The sequence below is a fragment of the Micromys minutus genome (genome assembly GCF_963924665.1).
Source record: "Micromys minutus genome assembly, chromosome: 19".
Classification (NCBI taxonomy): Eukaryota; Metazoa; Chordata; class Mammalia; order Rodentia; family Muridae; genus Micromys; species Micromys minutus.
In genome coordinates, this window is record NC_137954.1 from 22093544 (window position 1) to 22111362 (window position 17819).

The 17819-nt window shown below is 42.9% G+C and overlaps 1 protein-coding gene across 6 annotated transcripts in view; it reads right to left on the minus strand.

Moving 5' to 3' along the window:
• Nucleotides 1–5097: 5097 nt before the first annotated feature.
• Nucleotides 5098–17819, minus strand: part of FN1 (fibronectin 1) — a 62090-nt gene continuing 49368 nt past the window's right edge. For 2 of the 6 annotated variants that reach the window (XM_080933191.1, XM_080933190.1), the window contains 8 exons: nt 17352–17441; nt 16274–16380; nt 15267–15405; nt 12391–12555; nt 10019–10144; nt 9524–9630; nt 6357–6470; nt 5098–5847 (listed from right to left, as the gene is read on the minus strand). In XM_080933191.1, coding sequence (XP_080789317.1) covers nt 5776–5847; nt 6357–6470; nt 9524–9630; nt 10019–10144; nt 12391–12555; nt 15267–15405; nt 16274–16380; nt 17352–17441 — 920 coding nt within the window. In that variant the 3' untranslated portion in view covers nt 5098–5775. Of the gene's footprint in view, nt 5848–6356; nt 6471–9523; nt 9631–10018; nt 10145–12390; nt 12556–15266; nt 15406–16273; nt 16741–17351; nt 17442–17819 lie in introns of all 6 variants that reach the window. The other 4 variants (XM_080933189.1, XM_080933187.1, XM_080933188.1 and 1 more) reach the window with 2 other exon arrangements.

The following is a 17819-nucleotide window of genomic DNA, read 5'->3' on the forward strand; positions in this document are numbered from 1 at the left end:
TGGATGGATTAGTTTAATCTTTAACAAGATGTCTTAGAGAACCAACTTTTACAGTGTATCGGCACAGTTGGTCGATAGAATGCCAGCCCATTGTGGGGGCATAGGCCACAAATGCTAGCTAGCACTTGAAAGCTAGAGCAGGGGATGTAGAGATTGAGCCCCGTCTGGATCACGCCAGACTTCACAAAAGATGAAAAGAATCCCCAACGCACATGCAGAATTATGCACCAGCATATACCATACAAAGAACATCATCAAAGCACGGATGCAAAGTGCTCCCTGGTAGAAGCCTTGACCTGTACAGATGAGCTGATGGAGCTTGCAGGCTGTGCGGACTGCTGACCGGGACCTCAGCCTGCAACTTCTCAGATCAGCTGCTTTAGAAATAGACGTGGCTCCTGGGGCTGTTAAAAAACCACTTATGTCTCTGAAGAGTAGGTAGTGAGGATGTAAGGAAATGTAAAACATGCCTTCATATCTCATACCTGACTCCACTGAGGAGTGTGGGGGTTTCCCAGTTGGGTGATTTGGCTGGAGAATACTTTCTCTGCTTTCATTACTTACAAATTCTATTTATCTGTAATTATGGAGGATTTTATTTTTCCAATTCAAGTAAAAGCATTTAATGAAGATAGAGTACGAATACGAATAACTCACATTTCAAAGGAAAAATACCAGTGAGTCTTTAAGGGTGTGTGTGTCTGTCTGTGCACTAGGACATGCATGTGGAGGTCAGAGGATACCTGCAGGAGTCAGCTCTCTCTTTCACTGTGGGCCCCAAGGATAAAACTCAGGTCATCAGACTTGGTAACCAGCGGCGTGTTCTTGGGAGCCCTGCCCTAGAGTCTTCAAGAACTTGTTGAGTCTGTGCAAGGCCATCTTCTAGCTTTGCCAGTCTCTGGTAGTCTTTGCAAACAGGAGACGTCCCAACAATGCTTTTCATTTATTTTTTTCTAACAGTTGAATTGCATCCCTGAGAGGGACTTAAAAATTGTAGCCTGCCACTTCCCTACTGCAGTAATGGGAACTTACTGAATAGGAGGCAATTACAGCACTTAAGTGTGCTGATGTGATGTTTCTTAATCACCGTAATGAGATGCATGCAGCTAGAAATGGAATAGAATTTTCCATGGAAATATAATTAAATAGGAAAAGCCATTTCCTATAGTTGAGATTTCTACCTCCCCATTCCTTCATTCACCTCCCCTGAAAGTGTGCCTTACAGGCTTATAGCAACATGGCAGTGGGCTAATTTACATAATTTTCTTAGGTCATTAGAGCTGCAGGCCATATAAATACCAAACAACATATTTCATTTCAGATCAACTTTGGCCAGGCAAGGTTAAAACTTCAAAACCGTGACTTTCTTTTAAAAGTCTGATAACAGTTACTGGTTTTAACAGAATTATCCTGAATTGTCTGTCTCTAGCCTAAATCTGGCCAAGTCTTTTAATTATGCCTTGGCAATCTGGCTTGCTGAAAGCAGTTCTCAGGGAACGCAGAAACATGAGTCAGTGAAGACTTAAGGACCTTTGGAAACACTAAGTGGCTTTTCTGATGAATGCTCTTACTGCTTGAGAATGGGGGTTGTGGGAGACGGGGAAGGAGTTGTGCATTTCTGATGCCCAGAGCAGGCCCTTTTAAATTAGATGCATATATTCCAAGTTGAGCTATCAGTTGAATGTGTCACTTGGAAAACCAGCAGAATGCTATGTGGCCCACACCTCCAGTCCCAGCACTTGGAAAGCCAGCAGAGGGTTACTGTGAGTCTGAGGCCAAGTGTGGCTGCACAGTAAGAGCCTGTCTTAAAAGTTAGACAAGGCAGTAGAGTACTATAGGAAAGACAAGATTTTGCTGTGTGGGGTGGGGTGGGGCTGTTTGTTTTACATTTATTTTTAGGGGCTGGGTGGTTTAAGTGGTTAAGAGCACTGCTGTTTTTGCAGAGGACCAGGGTTCGGTTCTCAGCACCCACGTGGGTGTTTAAGTATGTTGCTTTGGTTCCACTGGAGCTGGAGTTACAGGCAGTCGATAAGGATGCTGGGAACGGGAGTTGGATTATCGGGAGCAGTAATGAGCGAGCCCTTACCGGCTGAGCATTCTCTCCAACCCCTTATTTTTTTAATCTTAACCACGAAGGTCATGATTTTTTATCTTTTCGAATAAAAGTAGACAAAGGGATTAAGTAAATCAGTCCAAGTGACTGGATTCGGTTCAGCTGTGACATTTCGGGGACTCTGCTTTGCCTTGCAGGTGAGCATTGCAGCCAGAACCTGCTCTTGGCGTTTGATTGCTTTGTAGCTTCGTACGCCAGGGTCAAACACTACTGCATTTGATCAGGCTGACTTTCAACCTTATGGGGATCTTGCTGCCTCTCCTTCCCCAGTGCTGGGTTTACAGGTATGGGCTTCTACCCTCGGCTGATGCTTATATTTTTAACTATGAAGGTCTTTGAGCAACATAAAGCTGAGTTGCTCTCTTGATCACTTCAGTTACGAATGTGCTTTTCACCCCACCACCTCTACTGCCTTCTTCTGGGAACTTCAGATGAAGATTGGCGTAAATCAAGTCCTCCCTTCAATGAAGTTAGAACAGACAGATAGGCAGCAGACAGACAGACGGACACACACACACACACACACACACACCATGTCAAACAGCTATTTAATAGCACCTGGATCTGTACTTTCTCTGAGGTTTCAATGGTAGTGAGGAAAACAGTCTCATGTAACCCAGGGTGGCCTCCAACTCCCCATTGTAGTTGATCACTTTGAACTTCTGACCCTACCTCACCTCCCTAGTGCTAGGAGTGCAAGCATGTACCACCACACTGTTTTATTTTATGCAGTTATGATTGAGCACAGGGCATCTTCACACATGTTCACTAGCACTCTAACAATTAGACTTCTTCCCCAGTCCTGCTTTGTAAGACATGGTCTTCTATGTAACCTAGTTTGGCCATGTAGTCCAAGTTCAGGCTGGCTTTAAACTCAACAGTCTCCTGCCCAGACTTCCTAAATCTTCATATTACAATGTGTGCTATCACATTTAATATTCTGTGATAGTTTTCTTTTGTCCTATTTTTGTTGTTTTTTAAGACAGGATCTCACTTAACCAAAGCCCAGGCTTAGCCTAGAACTTCTGGACAGTCCGGATTCATGGCAACATGCCTGAGCAATGGGGTTGTAGGTGTGAGCTGGCAGGCCCAGCTCTTTTGATGGATACACTGAAGCTAACTTGCTGTTGGAGAAGCTGGTCAAGGGATAGCTCAGGGGCTGGGTCTACAGTCTGTAAGCTCACCTGAGCTGCATTCTCTGCAAGTTTAAGCCTTGAAACCTGCTCCAAATGGGAACTAAATGTCAAATCAATTCAAAAGTGACCTAGTATGTTCTAGCAAATGAACCAAGAAAGACACTGTCTTAGTTTCTATCCCTGATACAAAGCATCATGACCAAGAAGCAAGTTAGGGAGGAAAGGGTTTATTCAGCTTACACTTCCACACTGCCTGTTCTCCACCAAAGGAAGTCAGGACAGGAATCCACACAAGGCAGGAACCTGGAGGCAGGCACTAATGCAGAGGCCATGGAGGGTGCTGCTTACTGACTTGTGCTGCTTGCTTGCTTATAGAACCAGCCCAGAGATAACCCCACCCACAATGGGCCTTCCCACCTTTGATCACTAGTTGAGAAAATGCCTTACAGCTGGATTTCATGGAGGCAGTTCTTCAACAGAGGCTCCTTTCTCTGTGATAACTTGACCTTGTGTCAAGGTGACGAACAAAACCAGCCAGTACAGAGACACCATTCTGGATTTATGTTTTGCCAGGTGTTTACTAAAGTACTGTTTACTGAATATTGGTGTCTTTTTATTTTCTGAATTTCTTAGTAATTAATAATTGTGGTTTGAATGAGAATGCCCCCACAAGCTCATGTATTTGCATGTTTAGTCCCCAGTTGGCAACCTGGTTGGGAAGTATTAGGCATCCTAGCCTTGTTGCAGGAGGGCAGACTCAGTATCTCTCTCTGCCTATGGATCAGAATGTAGAACTCTCGGCTACTTCTCTAGCTCTGTTCCTGCCTGCTCCCCACGGCCACGTTCCCTGCCATGATCACAAACTTAGCCTCTGAAAACTCTAAGCAAGCCTCCAATTACTTCTTTCTAAAAGTTATATTCACAGCAACAGAGCAATAACTAAGTCACTGAGCTTTTTAATGTTTTTCTGTGCTTCTAGTTACTATTCCAAACGTCAGATACTGTTTGAGGTAGGATTAAGGTCTTAGTGAACCTAAAGCCTTCAACATTCTAGCCAAGTACTCTGCCGCTGAATTGTGCCATACACCCCATGCTCAGTATAAAAACTCAGATTCCTAAATCTTGTTAATCTAAGATGAAACTGAAAAGGAAATTACTTCCGAAGACCACTGAAAGTAAACTGAGCTGGGAGTTCATCAACTCACACTCAAAGTGTCAGCTGACCTGAATCAAGATGAGCTGGACTGATGTCATAACACGGGGGTTCCCAGGGAGCATTCTCTGTCCTGTGCCATTCAAGTCATTGGAACAGCTCAGCCATCCTGCTTTCCGTGCAAGTGACCTGCTTAGTAGGTGTTCAATAAAGAAGCAAAGGTCTGTGATGGTGAAAAAAGTACTAACTACTGGGCTGGAGAGCTGAAGGCATTTGCAGTGCTGTCCTGAGTTCAAATTCCCATGTCTACCACACACCTGTATCCAGCTCTAAGGGACCCAGTACCCACTGCTGGCCTCCTGATCTTCATGGGCAGCTGCACACACTTGTATGTACACACACACACACACACACACACACACACACACACACACACACACACACGAACCTTATTTCGGCCATACTTCTAACATGCTAGCTGGCAAGCTTAGCATGCATCTGAGTCCATTTAAATGTGATAAGGCAGAACCACACAGCGCAGGGAGTTCATGTGCAAAAACCACCCCCGCCCAACACAGTGGCTCTTCAAATGCTTGTTGAATTGAAAAAGGGCATTCATGAAGATGATGACTTTTCTCTCCAAATACATTATGTTAAAAAAAAAAGAAAGAAATGACCCCCCACACCATGAAATGTAAATCTTTTTATTAAAACACTTGTCTTTCCACAGTAGTAAAGCGTTGGCGTGTACATATAAAAATAATCACCAACCATAATGATGCCGAATTCCTCTTATCAACTGCATACCAAGTGTCTTCAGTACAATTTTTTCCGTATAAAAATACTGGGAAAAATTGATAAATAACAGGTAAGAGAAAGATATTTCCTGGCAATTAGAGTTGTTGGGACAGAGAGAGTCCTGTGGGTGTTGGAACACACAGCCTCAGGACCCACCTCCTGACAGTGTGGCAGGCCAGATGGCAGAAGAAAGCACAGTGTCTGCTAACTTTCCTGCTCAAGGTGTCGGGTTCTATCCTTCAATACATTTCATCTTGGTTGGCTACCTGTGTTTCCCTATCGATCCCAGACCAAATCACAAGAACGTTTGGTTCTCTTAAACAATACTGAGCGGTACTGAATACCCTGAAACAGAACAGGGCAACCACTGCCACCATTCATGAGAGACGTCTCAAAACATCCCGCAGGGTGATGTCTGGAGAGGCTGTATGTTGAGCTGAAGCTGAGAGAACTTGACTCCAAGAGCAAAAGGCTTAAAGGGTGAAATGACCACTCAAAGATGGAGGGTCTGCTAACATCACTGGGGTGTGGATTGACCTTGGTAGAGAGACACTTGTTGGTTTTAGATGGAAATATTACTCTCTGGAATCATCTCTGTCGGCCTGCACATCCAACGGCATGAAGCATTCAATTGGGCAATTTACATTCTGTCAAAATAGAAGAAAAGCATTAGTATCAAATACTCCGAAAAACAATTTAAGTCTGTTGGGGGTGGGGGTTTTCTGGTTTCAAAAGACTAGCAAATGCACTGAGCCATAGATAATGCTTAGGACGTTTGTAAATCATAACGAGTTATAATTAATTCATAAGACTTTGTGTGTATAAGGGGCCAGTAGTTAACTTTAATCATGTAGCTCCTGTTCACCTTTTCCACAAGTTCACTGATGAAGCTACAGTGGCCAGACAGCCCCAGGGACAACCCCCACACACACCCAGTTTCTACCCACTCAGTGAGGGGATTATGAGATTATAAACTCTTGCCACAGCGCCCAGATCTTTTACATGGGTTCTGGGGACTGAACTCAGGAAACAAAGCCCTTTTTCCAAAGAAAACTCATTTGGTTCACTGAAGGAAAGCATCTGTCCACCAGCTCCATACTATATGCCCCAGATGGTCCGCAGGGAGGGGCACTGGGGGGAATGTGTGCACACTTACAGAGTTTGTTCTCTGGTGGTATCTCTGCGTATACTGGTTGTAGGTGTGAGCAGGGGAGCCATCAGGACTGGGTTCAGCAGCCCCGGGTCTGCGGCAGTTGTCACAGCGCCAGCCCTGAGAGAAAAGACACAGAGTAAAATGGTGTTTATGATCACCTGAGGATATCATAGAGCTGATGCCCACTGCTGGTGCAAGCAGCTAATCAGGTAGCTTCAATGATGCCTGCATGCAGTTATAACTCTTAGAATGCATCTTGGCTTATTAATCTGTCTACATATGCTTTTCTTTGCTGGGGAATATCCTCACTTCTTTTCCTGTGTAAGCCCTACTCATCTTTGGGCCCATCTTCCTCCTCAGTAGGCTTTCTGCTCTAGGTGGAGGGTTTCTCACAGCCCCTGTGGCTAAAGCGATAACAGTGGTTTGTGAATGTGTGGAAAAATTGCATCACTTTCTGATGAAGGAAACAGATCCACAGGAGAGGAATGACTTGGAAGGAGCTGGAAAGGACACAGTAGGCTGCAGGTAGAATTGGGTACGTGGCCATATTCTCTTTTTAGTCCTTTCTAAAACCTCCCTGGCCAGAGAAGGAATAGGATACAGGAAGACACCATGGCGGGCCTATGCTTCTTCCTGAGTTTTGCTGGACACAAATCTGCTTTCTCATTGCTCTTGAGCTCTGAGGAGGGAAAACCGGAGCTGATAAGGTGAATGATGTCACCATCAGCAGAAACCCTCAGGGCAGGAAATGGACACTAGGGAAAACATAAGGAAAGGTGCATTCTTAGGGCAAAGTAGCCCTTGAAGATCAGCTTGGTAGCCATCTTTTGCCCAACTAACAAGATTTTACATTAATAATTGAAAGAAAATTAAGAAATAAAGCCAGGCTGGGTAGTGGTGGTACATGCCCAGAGGCAGGTGGATCTCTGAGTTGAAGGCCAGCCTGGTCTACATAGCATGTTCCAGGACAGCGAGGGCTACGTATCAGAGAGAACTCTGTCTCAAAATAAGTAAATACTACAACTACTTTCTTATAGAATCACTTAGCCTATTTCCCATAAGGCCTGTTTGCAGAAAGGTAAAGATGCCTTTGTATAAAACCATAACAATCACCACCATCATGTTTCAGAACTTTAAAGACAGGCACAATCAAAGGGATTCATGTTCATAAGGGACTACTGAAGAAAGACCAAAATCTACTTCCCAACAAAGCCACTCAATTAGGCCATGATGACTGAGTTTTATGATCTGCTTCTGTGTGTTTGTCTGAGAGAGACAGACAGATAGAGGGACAGTCAATGAGTCCACTCCAAGAATAATGGATAAAACGAGATTGTCAATCCTTAGGCTGCCCCAGATCTAAGAAGGTTCTGACACAATCTTTTTTGTGGTGACATTAATTGCCCTTTTTCTTAAAAAAAAATGTTTATCATGTTTTTATTTAATGTAATAAGTGTTTGCCTGCTTGTATGTCTGTGAGCCACGTGTGCCTGGTGCTCAAGGAAGCCAGAGGAAGACATTAGTTCTTCTGGGACTGGTCGTTATGGCCCATTTGAGAAACCAAACCCAGGTGCCCAGTAGAGCAACAAGTCCCTTAAGCACTGAGCTATCTCTCCAACTCCCAGATTCATTTTTTTTTAATGGCTATTTTCCATTATGCTACTTTTAATCACTGGTGAGTGACAACAGCATTAACCAATGAACTTCCCTGAGGGGAGTGGGAGCATTATTTCCTGTGCATCAGAGTTGGGGAACCCTTTAAGGCCTTTATATAACAATTTAATTTCTATGAAATTAAGCACATTTATTTACATATGTCTATGTACACACAAGTGCCCCAGTATGTGTAGAGGTCAAGGGAGAACTTGTGAGACGTGCCCTATCTTTTGATATTTTTGGGTTTTTTTTTTTGGTTTTGTTTTGTTTTGTTTTCTGAGTCAAGATTTTTCTGTGTAGCCCTGGCTGTCCTGAAATTGCTCTGTAGCTCAGATTGCCCTTGAACTCAGAGATCTGCCTGCTGGGATGTGTGCCACCATGTCTGGCCCCGTTACATTTAAGTTAAAAGTCATTTTGAAATTTTTATTATTAAAAAATGGAATTGTTATATTGAAGAAGGGAACACAATAGAAATGACTGAGAATTACTGGCTTAAGTAGTGACTTCCCCAGTCCTCAGTTCTCTTCCTCCTCAAATCTAATTTCTTACCAAAGATTCCCGCCTCGCTGGGCCAGCTCTTCCTTGGCCAGGAAGTATTCTGACTGTCCCTGCTTCCTTCCTTCCCCACTTAATGATAACATCCTAAACCCCAGGAGGTTGGTTTATGTTTCTCTTTTCTATGATGCCTTCTTGCTGATTGCAGCCCATCCAGAACTGTATTAGTCAAACTCTCCTGTGATTAGCTTGGCTTGGCAGGGTATGCTAATTTACTGTTTTCAAGTATATCCTTAAAAGCCATGACTGCTTCTTCTTCCCTGTTGGTCTATTATTAGCTCAGTATTAAGAGTGATAATATGGGAGCTATTTTTAGATTGAGCAAAGGCTCAAAAATAGTGGCATTTTCTTAGATCACAGTATTACTAAGAAATGTGAAGAATAATGCACTGAGATGCTAGTCCATCTGCTACAGAGCTAGGGGCTTAGTGCTGCACCTCAGGTGAGGGCAAACAGGACAGCCTGAGAATTTTAGTCATGAGAGAAAGTACTTAAGCTATGATCAACTCAGGAGGGATAGACCCATCAACTGGGGAGGGATAGACCCATTGTGGTGGTTTGAACACGCTTGGCCCAAGGGAAGTGGCATTCCTTGTTGGAGGAAGTGAATCACTGTGAGGGTGGGATTTGAGGTCCTATGTTCAACCCCACCCAGTGCAGGAGAGAGCATCAGGATGCAGAACTCTCAGCTTTTTTCTAGAGCACCATGTCTGTCTGGACACTGCCATGCTTCCTGCCATGATGATAATGGACTGAACCTCTGAAACTGTAAGCCAGCCCTAATTAAATGTCATCCTTTATAAAAGTTACCTTGGTTATCGTGTCTCTTCACAGCAATGAAACCCTAAGACACCAGTCTTAGGGACTCTTCATAAGAGGCAAGGCCCACCTATGCACACAGCACATCCATGTTGGAGCCAACTCTGTGCTTTATATCAGTAAACGCTAACCAGTCTTACCCGCTGGCCCCCGAAACACGTGCAGGAGCAGATGGCTCCAAGATATTCTTTCTGCCACTGTTCTCCTACATGGTAGGTCTTCCCATCGTCGTAACAGGTTGCTTCATCTGCATGTGGGCACAGAGCAGAAACAGTTGTTAAGACCAAGGACAATCACGTAGATTCAAGTTGATGCTCCTGCCCTGGACTTGCATGAGAACAGGCCAAATCTCGTCAACTTAAGTGAATCACAAGATGTTCCAAAGCCTTGGTATACAGTAGGCCACATGGAAAGACTGAAGTCCTATTTTAAAAACTGAGTCGATGTAACTTCACTGCAGCTCGTCACAGTGAAAGTGCTAACATGTTTGAACATGACATCAGTCATGGTTCCCTTCTGCGGCAAGCTACTGGTTTCCTAACCACAAGACTGACAAGGCCGCCATGCCCATCCCATCCCATCTCAGTTAGGGAAGCGGGAGTATTAAAGGTCTAGAAACCATTAGGAGGACGTACGGGGATCGCACTTGAATTCTCCCTTTCCATTCCCGAGACACGTGCAGCTCAGCCGCTGGCCATTTTCTCCTTGACGATCCCACTTCTCTCCGATCTTGTAGTTGACACCGTTGTCATGGCACCATTCTGTAAGGTAGGGACATCACAGGCAGAGAGTTACTTGTGTTCTGCCCAGCCTGTGAGTGTTCTAGCTCCACCCAGTGCAGGAGAGAGCTTTTTCCTGGCTGTCCGTGGAAGACAGTCTCCTGATCAACATGCAGAACACTGAGTATGAGATCCATATGGAGGGGGGATGTTCAAGATCACACTTCCTGTGGTAAAGCATTTCTTCATCATAACATTTCATCTTTGCCAGACCAGACTTTAGAGGACCAACCAGCAATTCATTTGGTTCCTTTTTAATTTTACAACTATGGAAAATTAAAATGGGATCTGAGAACTAAAATGTGTGTGTGTGTGTGTGTGTGTGTGTGTGTGTGTGTGTACACACACACATATGTATATTTTGGGTTCTCAGAAATTCTAGATACAAAATAATTTAATTAAGCATTAAAGAGGCCAGGCATGGTTGGTCACGCCTTTATTCCCAGCACTAGGGAGGTGGAGGCAGGCAGATCTCTAAGTTTGAGACTAGTCTGTCTGGTCTACAAACTATGTGCAGCACGGCCAGGACTATACAGAGAAACCCTGTTTCATAAAACAATGACAAAAACAATCAAGCAAAAAGACTAAAGAGAGAATAGCTGGTGTCCACCTGATTCATATAAATGAAGAACGGAAGAAATTATAACAACCAACAAAATAATGACAAATGAGTGAACCAGGCTTGGACAAATGAGTCCTAAAGGATCTAGTCATGTGAGCTGTGTGCAACGTCTTATGTGAAACACCCTTTAACCTCTAGGACCTCTACTAAACAGACTTCACTTACGACCCTCCTACAGTGAAGTGTTTCTTCCACTTAACAACTCAGCCTTCCTCAAAGGATGAGCAAATGTATGAGGCTGTTAGGACATTTTCAGCCACGGCTGTTGGGTCAAAGGTTCACAGATGAAATTATTGTAGTACTCCCACATCTGCAGTCAAGAACCGGCTTATTAAAAACATGCAAACTTCCATGGAGTTCACGCTCTGAACTGAAAAACCACCTGGTGCATGCCAAATGGTATCCCTCCCGAGTGCAGCAGTCTGTACTACCCTCTGGGCTCCACCCAACTATACACATTGAAACCACGTCTGGATTTTAAACCTTCAGTCTGGATTTAGCTATTCATGTAAAGGAAAACATTACACAGAAAACTTTAGAGATCTATTAAATATCATCCCATGGGATATGGGTTCTATAATTGTCTACATGCGTGTATCTATGACATATGATTAACACATAAAAAGACATAAAAAGCCAATAATAATGATACCTTTACAAACAATAAATAAATGATCATACACTCCAATATTAACTCTCTAGACATGTTGATAATATTTACAGTCATTTTCACTAATAATTAAAAAAATAACCTTTTTAATATTTGAAATTCAAATATTTTTCCGGTCCAAGTTGAACTTACCATTTATTGCATTTATTGCTTTTCTTTTTGTACATGTGGGCATTAGAGTCCCACAGTGCATATGTAAAGGTCAAAGGACAATTTGTGGGAACTGGCATCATATGGGTTCCAGGAATGAGATGCTTAGCTCACCAGTCCTGAACTTGATTATTAAATGTTGAATGCATTACTGAGACATTTTCTTCTAGCAATGTTTGGGATATCTGGGTTGTGAGAGATCTCTCTCTCTCTCTCTCCTCTCTCCTCTCTCTCTCTCTCTCTCTCTCTGTGTGTGTGTGTGTGTGTGTGTGTGTGTGCGAGAGAGAGAGAGAGAGAGAGAGAGAGAGAGAGAGAGAGAAATGTATTACATACAATACATGTATATTTGTTTATCCTGAGAAAGGTAGTGTTTGTGAATATAAACGCTCACCTGTTTTTACTTAATACTAAAGACTGAAAGGAATTTGGAGTTTCTGCCTGCCTGTCTCATAACTTGTCAATTAGACCAAACTCTAATGAGACTTTTCTTAACTTCAATTTACATATGCCTAAACACTTCAAAAAGCACATCTCCATTACAAATATATTTTTAAGGTATAGTTGGATTAGTACACAACTCTTGAAATGCAGTCATAGTCCACAAGTAAAATTTCCCATCATCCTTCTATGATGCAAAATGTTACTTTGAGTCAAACAGTAGACTTCTGTTTGCATCATGTTTGGAAGAGCTTGTGTCTGCCAAACATGTTTCCGTGGCAACTAGTGCAAATGCATGAGACCAGGAGAGATGGAGGAGTGAGTGGATGGAGAATGCAAGCTACTCACTAGATGAGTCGCATCTGAAATGACCACTGCCAAAGCCCAAGCACTGGCACGTGAGCTTAAAGCCAGAGTCAGACAACCGCTCCCATTCCTCTCCAATGGCGTAATGGGAAACCGTGTAAGGGTCAAAGCATGAGTCATCCGTAGGCTGGTTCAGGCCTTCGCTGACTATAAAGAAAAGGAGGAAAAGGGGGGAAAAATGGAAAAGACATCTTATTGATAGTTATTATTGATGAAGAACCGGATTTACTCTAAATCATGACCTAATCTAGCAGCATTAATAACACACATGTTCTCATTAGCAATGTCTTAGTGTGGCCAATGGGCACTTGTCACAGCAGGGTCAAAGGAGATCTTGCTTCATTCCCATCTTCTGTTTCCAATTATTCCCATGAGATCTGTTTCTCATGACATGGAAGAGATCTTTGGACATTTTAACTAGCTAAGAATGCGGGCAGTGATGTTTCTCCAAGATACCCGAGTGTCGAGCCTTTCATTCCTCATCTATAGGATAATAACATAAATATCCCCACTTCTTTGGATCTTGGCAAGGCTACATAAAAGCAAGAGACCAAAGCACTGGCCCATCACCATTGTACAGAAATTACCAACGACTGTTAGTCAGTAGTTAACAGTTATTGCTGGATACCGTTCTTCACTTAACATTCTATGTCTTAACATTTCTACTTAACTTCAGAATGCAATCTTTACCTGCATCATAGCATTTCTTTTGCAAAATACTTTGAAAACCTGGATTCTGGTGGTTACTGCAAAACTGGATAAAACTGGATATTTAAGTAAGAGAAATCACCGTGGGGCAGATGACTTAGGAACAAATTAAAAAAGCCTCAGTGGACTTTCCAAGACTTCATCCTCCTGTTTTAGAAATCCTTATTTTAAGAATTAAAACAAAAATTAAAAATTATTTTAAAAACTGATCAAGGTGGCTCAGTGGTCAAGAGCAGTATTTTCTCTTCCAGAGAAACTAGCTTAGATTCCCAGCACCGGAATGGTGTCTCAAAGCTGTCTATAATAACTAGTCACAGGACACTGGATGCATCTTCTGTGTTCTATGGGCACCAAACATGCATATTGTGCAAAGATGTGCACAGACATATGTACAGGTAAAACATCAATACCCATTTATAACGGATAAATAAGATATAATTTGTATAAATAAGGTGCACCCCAAGTTATTCTCCAGATGTTAAATCCTACGTGGACACTTCTTTTTTAATAGTGTAAAAATCAAATGTACAAATGCAATCAATATTTGAAATGCTACCATTCTGGAAGAACTAAAAAGTCTAAAATATTTTGAAGCCAAGAAACCTGGTAAGGACATGAATGGAACCAGGAGTTGGAAAGAGAACAAAAGGGGGCTGAAACTCTCATGGGGATTCACTATTTTAAAATATCTAGGAGTTAGAAGTTTGCTCTAACATTATGGAGCCCGAGCCACATAGAGGTTTCAGTCCAGCACACTATACCCATACAGCATGCTATACCATAGGATTCTGTCTGAAACCCACCCATTACCTTCATGAAAACAATGTGGAGAACCACAAAAGCCCTATGCTTTTTTGGAAAGAAAAAAAAAATCCCCTTTCGAGTGGCATTTTCCTAGTGAAACTACAAAAGACAAGCGCTAATTATATTGTGGATGGAACACAGGCAATCTGCCCACTTCTGCACTGCCAGACAGGCAACTGCTTAATTTACAAGTGAAATAGCAGTCTTCTCTAGGAGGAGGGAGACAGAAAAGAAGTAAAGGGTCCTACCCAGAAGTTCTGCTAACCGGAAGAAGAGGGAGTTAGCCCATACAGTGTTAGAAGACTGGGAATGCACAATCTTAGTGATTCCCTACCTCACATACATTGGTGAATCTTTAGCTATTGCAACTTAAAAAGCCAAGGACACACCACTGGCTTCAAAAGGCTTTTCAGAGGATACACAAGAGTCAAGGGTCACTCAACCTTTGTTAAGATTTTTCAGGATTAAATTTATTTAACCTTTACTAAGATGTTGCATGCTGGTCATTTAACCTGCATTAAGGATGCTGCATGCTGGTCATTTTATCTTTATTAAGATTTTGCAAGGGGGTTATTTAATCTTTATTAAGTTTGTATGATGGCCACTTAACCTTTATTAAGAGCTTGCATGTATATAATATGACATTTATATATGTGTGAGTATTAAGACACATATTAAGGGGCTAGAGAGATGGTTCAGTAGTTAAGAGCACTGGATGCTCCTCTAGTGGACCTAGGATATGTTCTTGCACCCACGTGGTAACTAACAACCCATCTGTAACTCCTGTTCCAGGGGATCTTGTGCCCTCTTCTGGCCTCCGTGGGTGCTGCATGCATGTTGCACACAGACATACATGCAGGTAAAACACCCATACACATACAATTAAAATGAGTAAATCTAAAAAGAAGTATATAAAATTGAAATACAGAATGGGGAGCTCTTTGGAAAGAGAGAAGCAAAATTGGTGACATTTTGCATTAGGAACAAAACCTAAGTCATCACTTAACGTTGTGAAGAAGGACTGTTTATAGGTATTCTGTTTGGGTTAGGAACACTTAAGTGGACCAGTGTGGAACGAGAGAATAGCAAAAGGTATCAAGAAACCATTGCCTCTGTTAACTGGAAGGGCAAAGTGTATCAGACTAAATATATTAATGTCCCTCCCAGGCTCGGTATAGCAGCATTCATACATATGTGTTGGTGAACACCGTAGGATTGCATGAGGGGACATTTCTGACTGTTGGGCAGTCTTATTTTCCTAAGCTCAAAAACAACAAGGAACAATAGACCAAGATTTCTGTGGGCTGATCCAGCAAGAAGCCTGAACGGGCCAGCAGTATACCTACCAGTGTTGCCTACAGTAACAACCTCTTCCCGAACCTTGTGCCTCCTCTGGTTTTGCAGTGCCTCCACTATGATGTTGTAGGTGACCCCTCTGGTAAGGCCAGTCAGAGTCGCACTGGTAGAAGTTCCAGGAACTTGGAACTATACATCCAAAGCAGGGAGAAAGCATGACAATGAGACATGGGCGTGAACTTCCCTGGTCTATTTGTAACCCCACACTCCCATTTAAAAATGACAAAGGGGAAGAACAGGGGTGGGTAGGATTCCCACACAGTCAAAAATGATACTATAGTATAACGAACTGTCATCTCTGCTACATTTTTTCTGCAGAGGTGTTCCACAATTCCCAGGAACCCTCAGCGATATACCTCCTCAGAACCCTGTGGTCACTAGAACTCCTGGCAAAACCCCCGTCATAAACATGAACAACGCCGACGGTGGGGTAGCGGCACAGTGGAACTTAGGTTTTCCTAAAACATTGGCACATCCCGTCTGAAGTTTCTAAGCTAATAAATGTCCTGTGGTACAAGTCAATTTTAAAATTTCTGCCACTTTCTAAAAATAACACAATAAAAATTGATTCTAGCACCTGTGAGACAGACAAATTAAAGAACGGAGTTTTGGAGAATCAATCTCTCATAACAGCTGGTACCCAAAGGTTCACCTAGCCTTCCTAGACACATAGCAGATACCGTGGCTCTTCAAGGACAAACACCGAGGGTGGCATTTCAAACTTCATATAAATTATTTTTCCTTTTTTCCCATAAGATCATTGGTTTATCCATCTCACTAAGTCGTCTCCAGTGTGTGACAATAACAAAAATAATCTCATTTCCAGGACTGAGTCAAGTTCAGTGATACCCTCTGAGTCACAATGAGGAAACAGTCTAACGGTCCCTAGCCAGAGTTGCTGTATCAGCCCTGGGAGGGTAGACATCTGACATGAAGCTTTGGTTGCTTCTGGATGACACAGTTATAGAGAGACAGACTTGTAAGGGCTGTAATATACCTGTAAGGGTTCTTCGTCCGTGCCAACAGGTTGGCATGAGATGATGTACTCAGAACTCTCCTGGAATGGTGTCCAAGAGATGGTTGTCTGAGAGAGAGCTTCTTGTCCTGTAGAGGCATTTGGATTGAGCCCCGGGACATGAGGATAGAGGTGGTAGTCTACGTCTCCCCTGGGAACATGACCGATTTGGACCTCCTCATCTACATTCGGCAGGTATGGTCTTGGCCTAAGCCTGACAGGGGTGGCCGCAGTGGGTGGTGCAGTCCGCCTAAAGCCATGTTCCTCAAAGATCATTTGTTGCCCAACACTGGGTTGTTGGTGGGTTGTGCCAGGAAGCTGAATACCATTTTCGGTGTCATACCCAGGGTTGGTGATGAAGGGGGTCTTTTGAACTGTGGAGGGAACATCCAAGATCTCTGGTCCATGAAGATTGGGGTGTGGAAGGGTAACCAGTTGGGGAAGCTCATCTAGCCAAGAGAGGTTAGAGCCAAAAAAGCAAAGCGCGTTAAGCTCAAAGAAGCAACCAATCACCATCAATCCAGGTAAGAACTGTTTATCAACCCAGTCAACACGCCCAGACAACCAACGGTTCTCAAATCACAGAACACTCTATAGAAAGAAATCTTGAATTTTTTTCTCACAGATTTCTTTATAATTTAGGCAGGAAAAAAAATGTTAGTATAATTTCTCATACAGACAAAGCTTTGAACCGCTGAGCCCCACAAAAAAGCCGTCTCTGCTCCTAATAAGCCTTTTGCAACTGACTGAAATATCTAAAGTTTAGAAATCAAATAATAAATAAATCAACACAAATCAGAAAGGATTTACTCCAACCATTAAAAAGCTGCTCCCCGCCCCCAACCTCCAATTCAAACTGTCTAGTTTGAATTTCTGCAAGGTAAAAGAGGCTTAAGGTTGTAGAAAAATAAATAAATCAAGACTTTTTTTGAGCATGTTAGGTGATTTGTGCCAAACAGTACAATATATAAGCCATTCTGCTAGGGAAAAAAAAATCCATGAGAGACGTGTCAAAAGTGGACTTCACCCTGCAGACGAACCATCGGTTATGAGTCTTTACCTGTCTTTTTCCTCCCAATCAGAGGCTCACTCTTCTGATTGTTCTTCAGGGCAATGACATAGATGGTGTACTCAGTTCCTGGCTCCAGACCTGACAGGGAACACAGCCATTTCATTTCGTTGGCAGGCACGGCCAGTTAACCGGCTCAGCAGAGACTACTGGGGAGCAAGCATTCCTCCCATCTTTCTGTGAAGTCTTAAAGGGGGAGATCGGCTTCTGCCTACGCGGTGCACCCAAAGGCCACTCAGCCAGTTAATTATCTTAAACGATCACAGCTGACCCTTGAATGAGCCGTTTCATGGTAACCTTTCTGGAGGATTCTTTCAGCCTGTAGATAAGCTGTCTAATCAGCAGGCTGCCAGTGGCAAAGCAAAAATCAGGAAGTATCCTGCTTACGTCTTCCCGTATCAGACTCTTAATTTTCTTGTCCCACAAATGCAACCAAGAAACTGTGATCTCTTGGGGGCT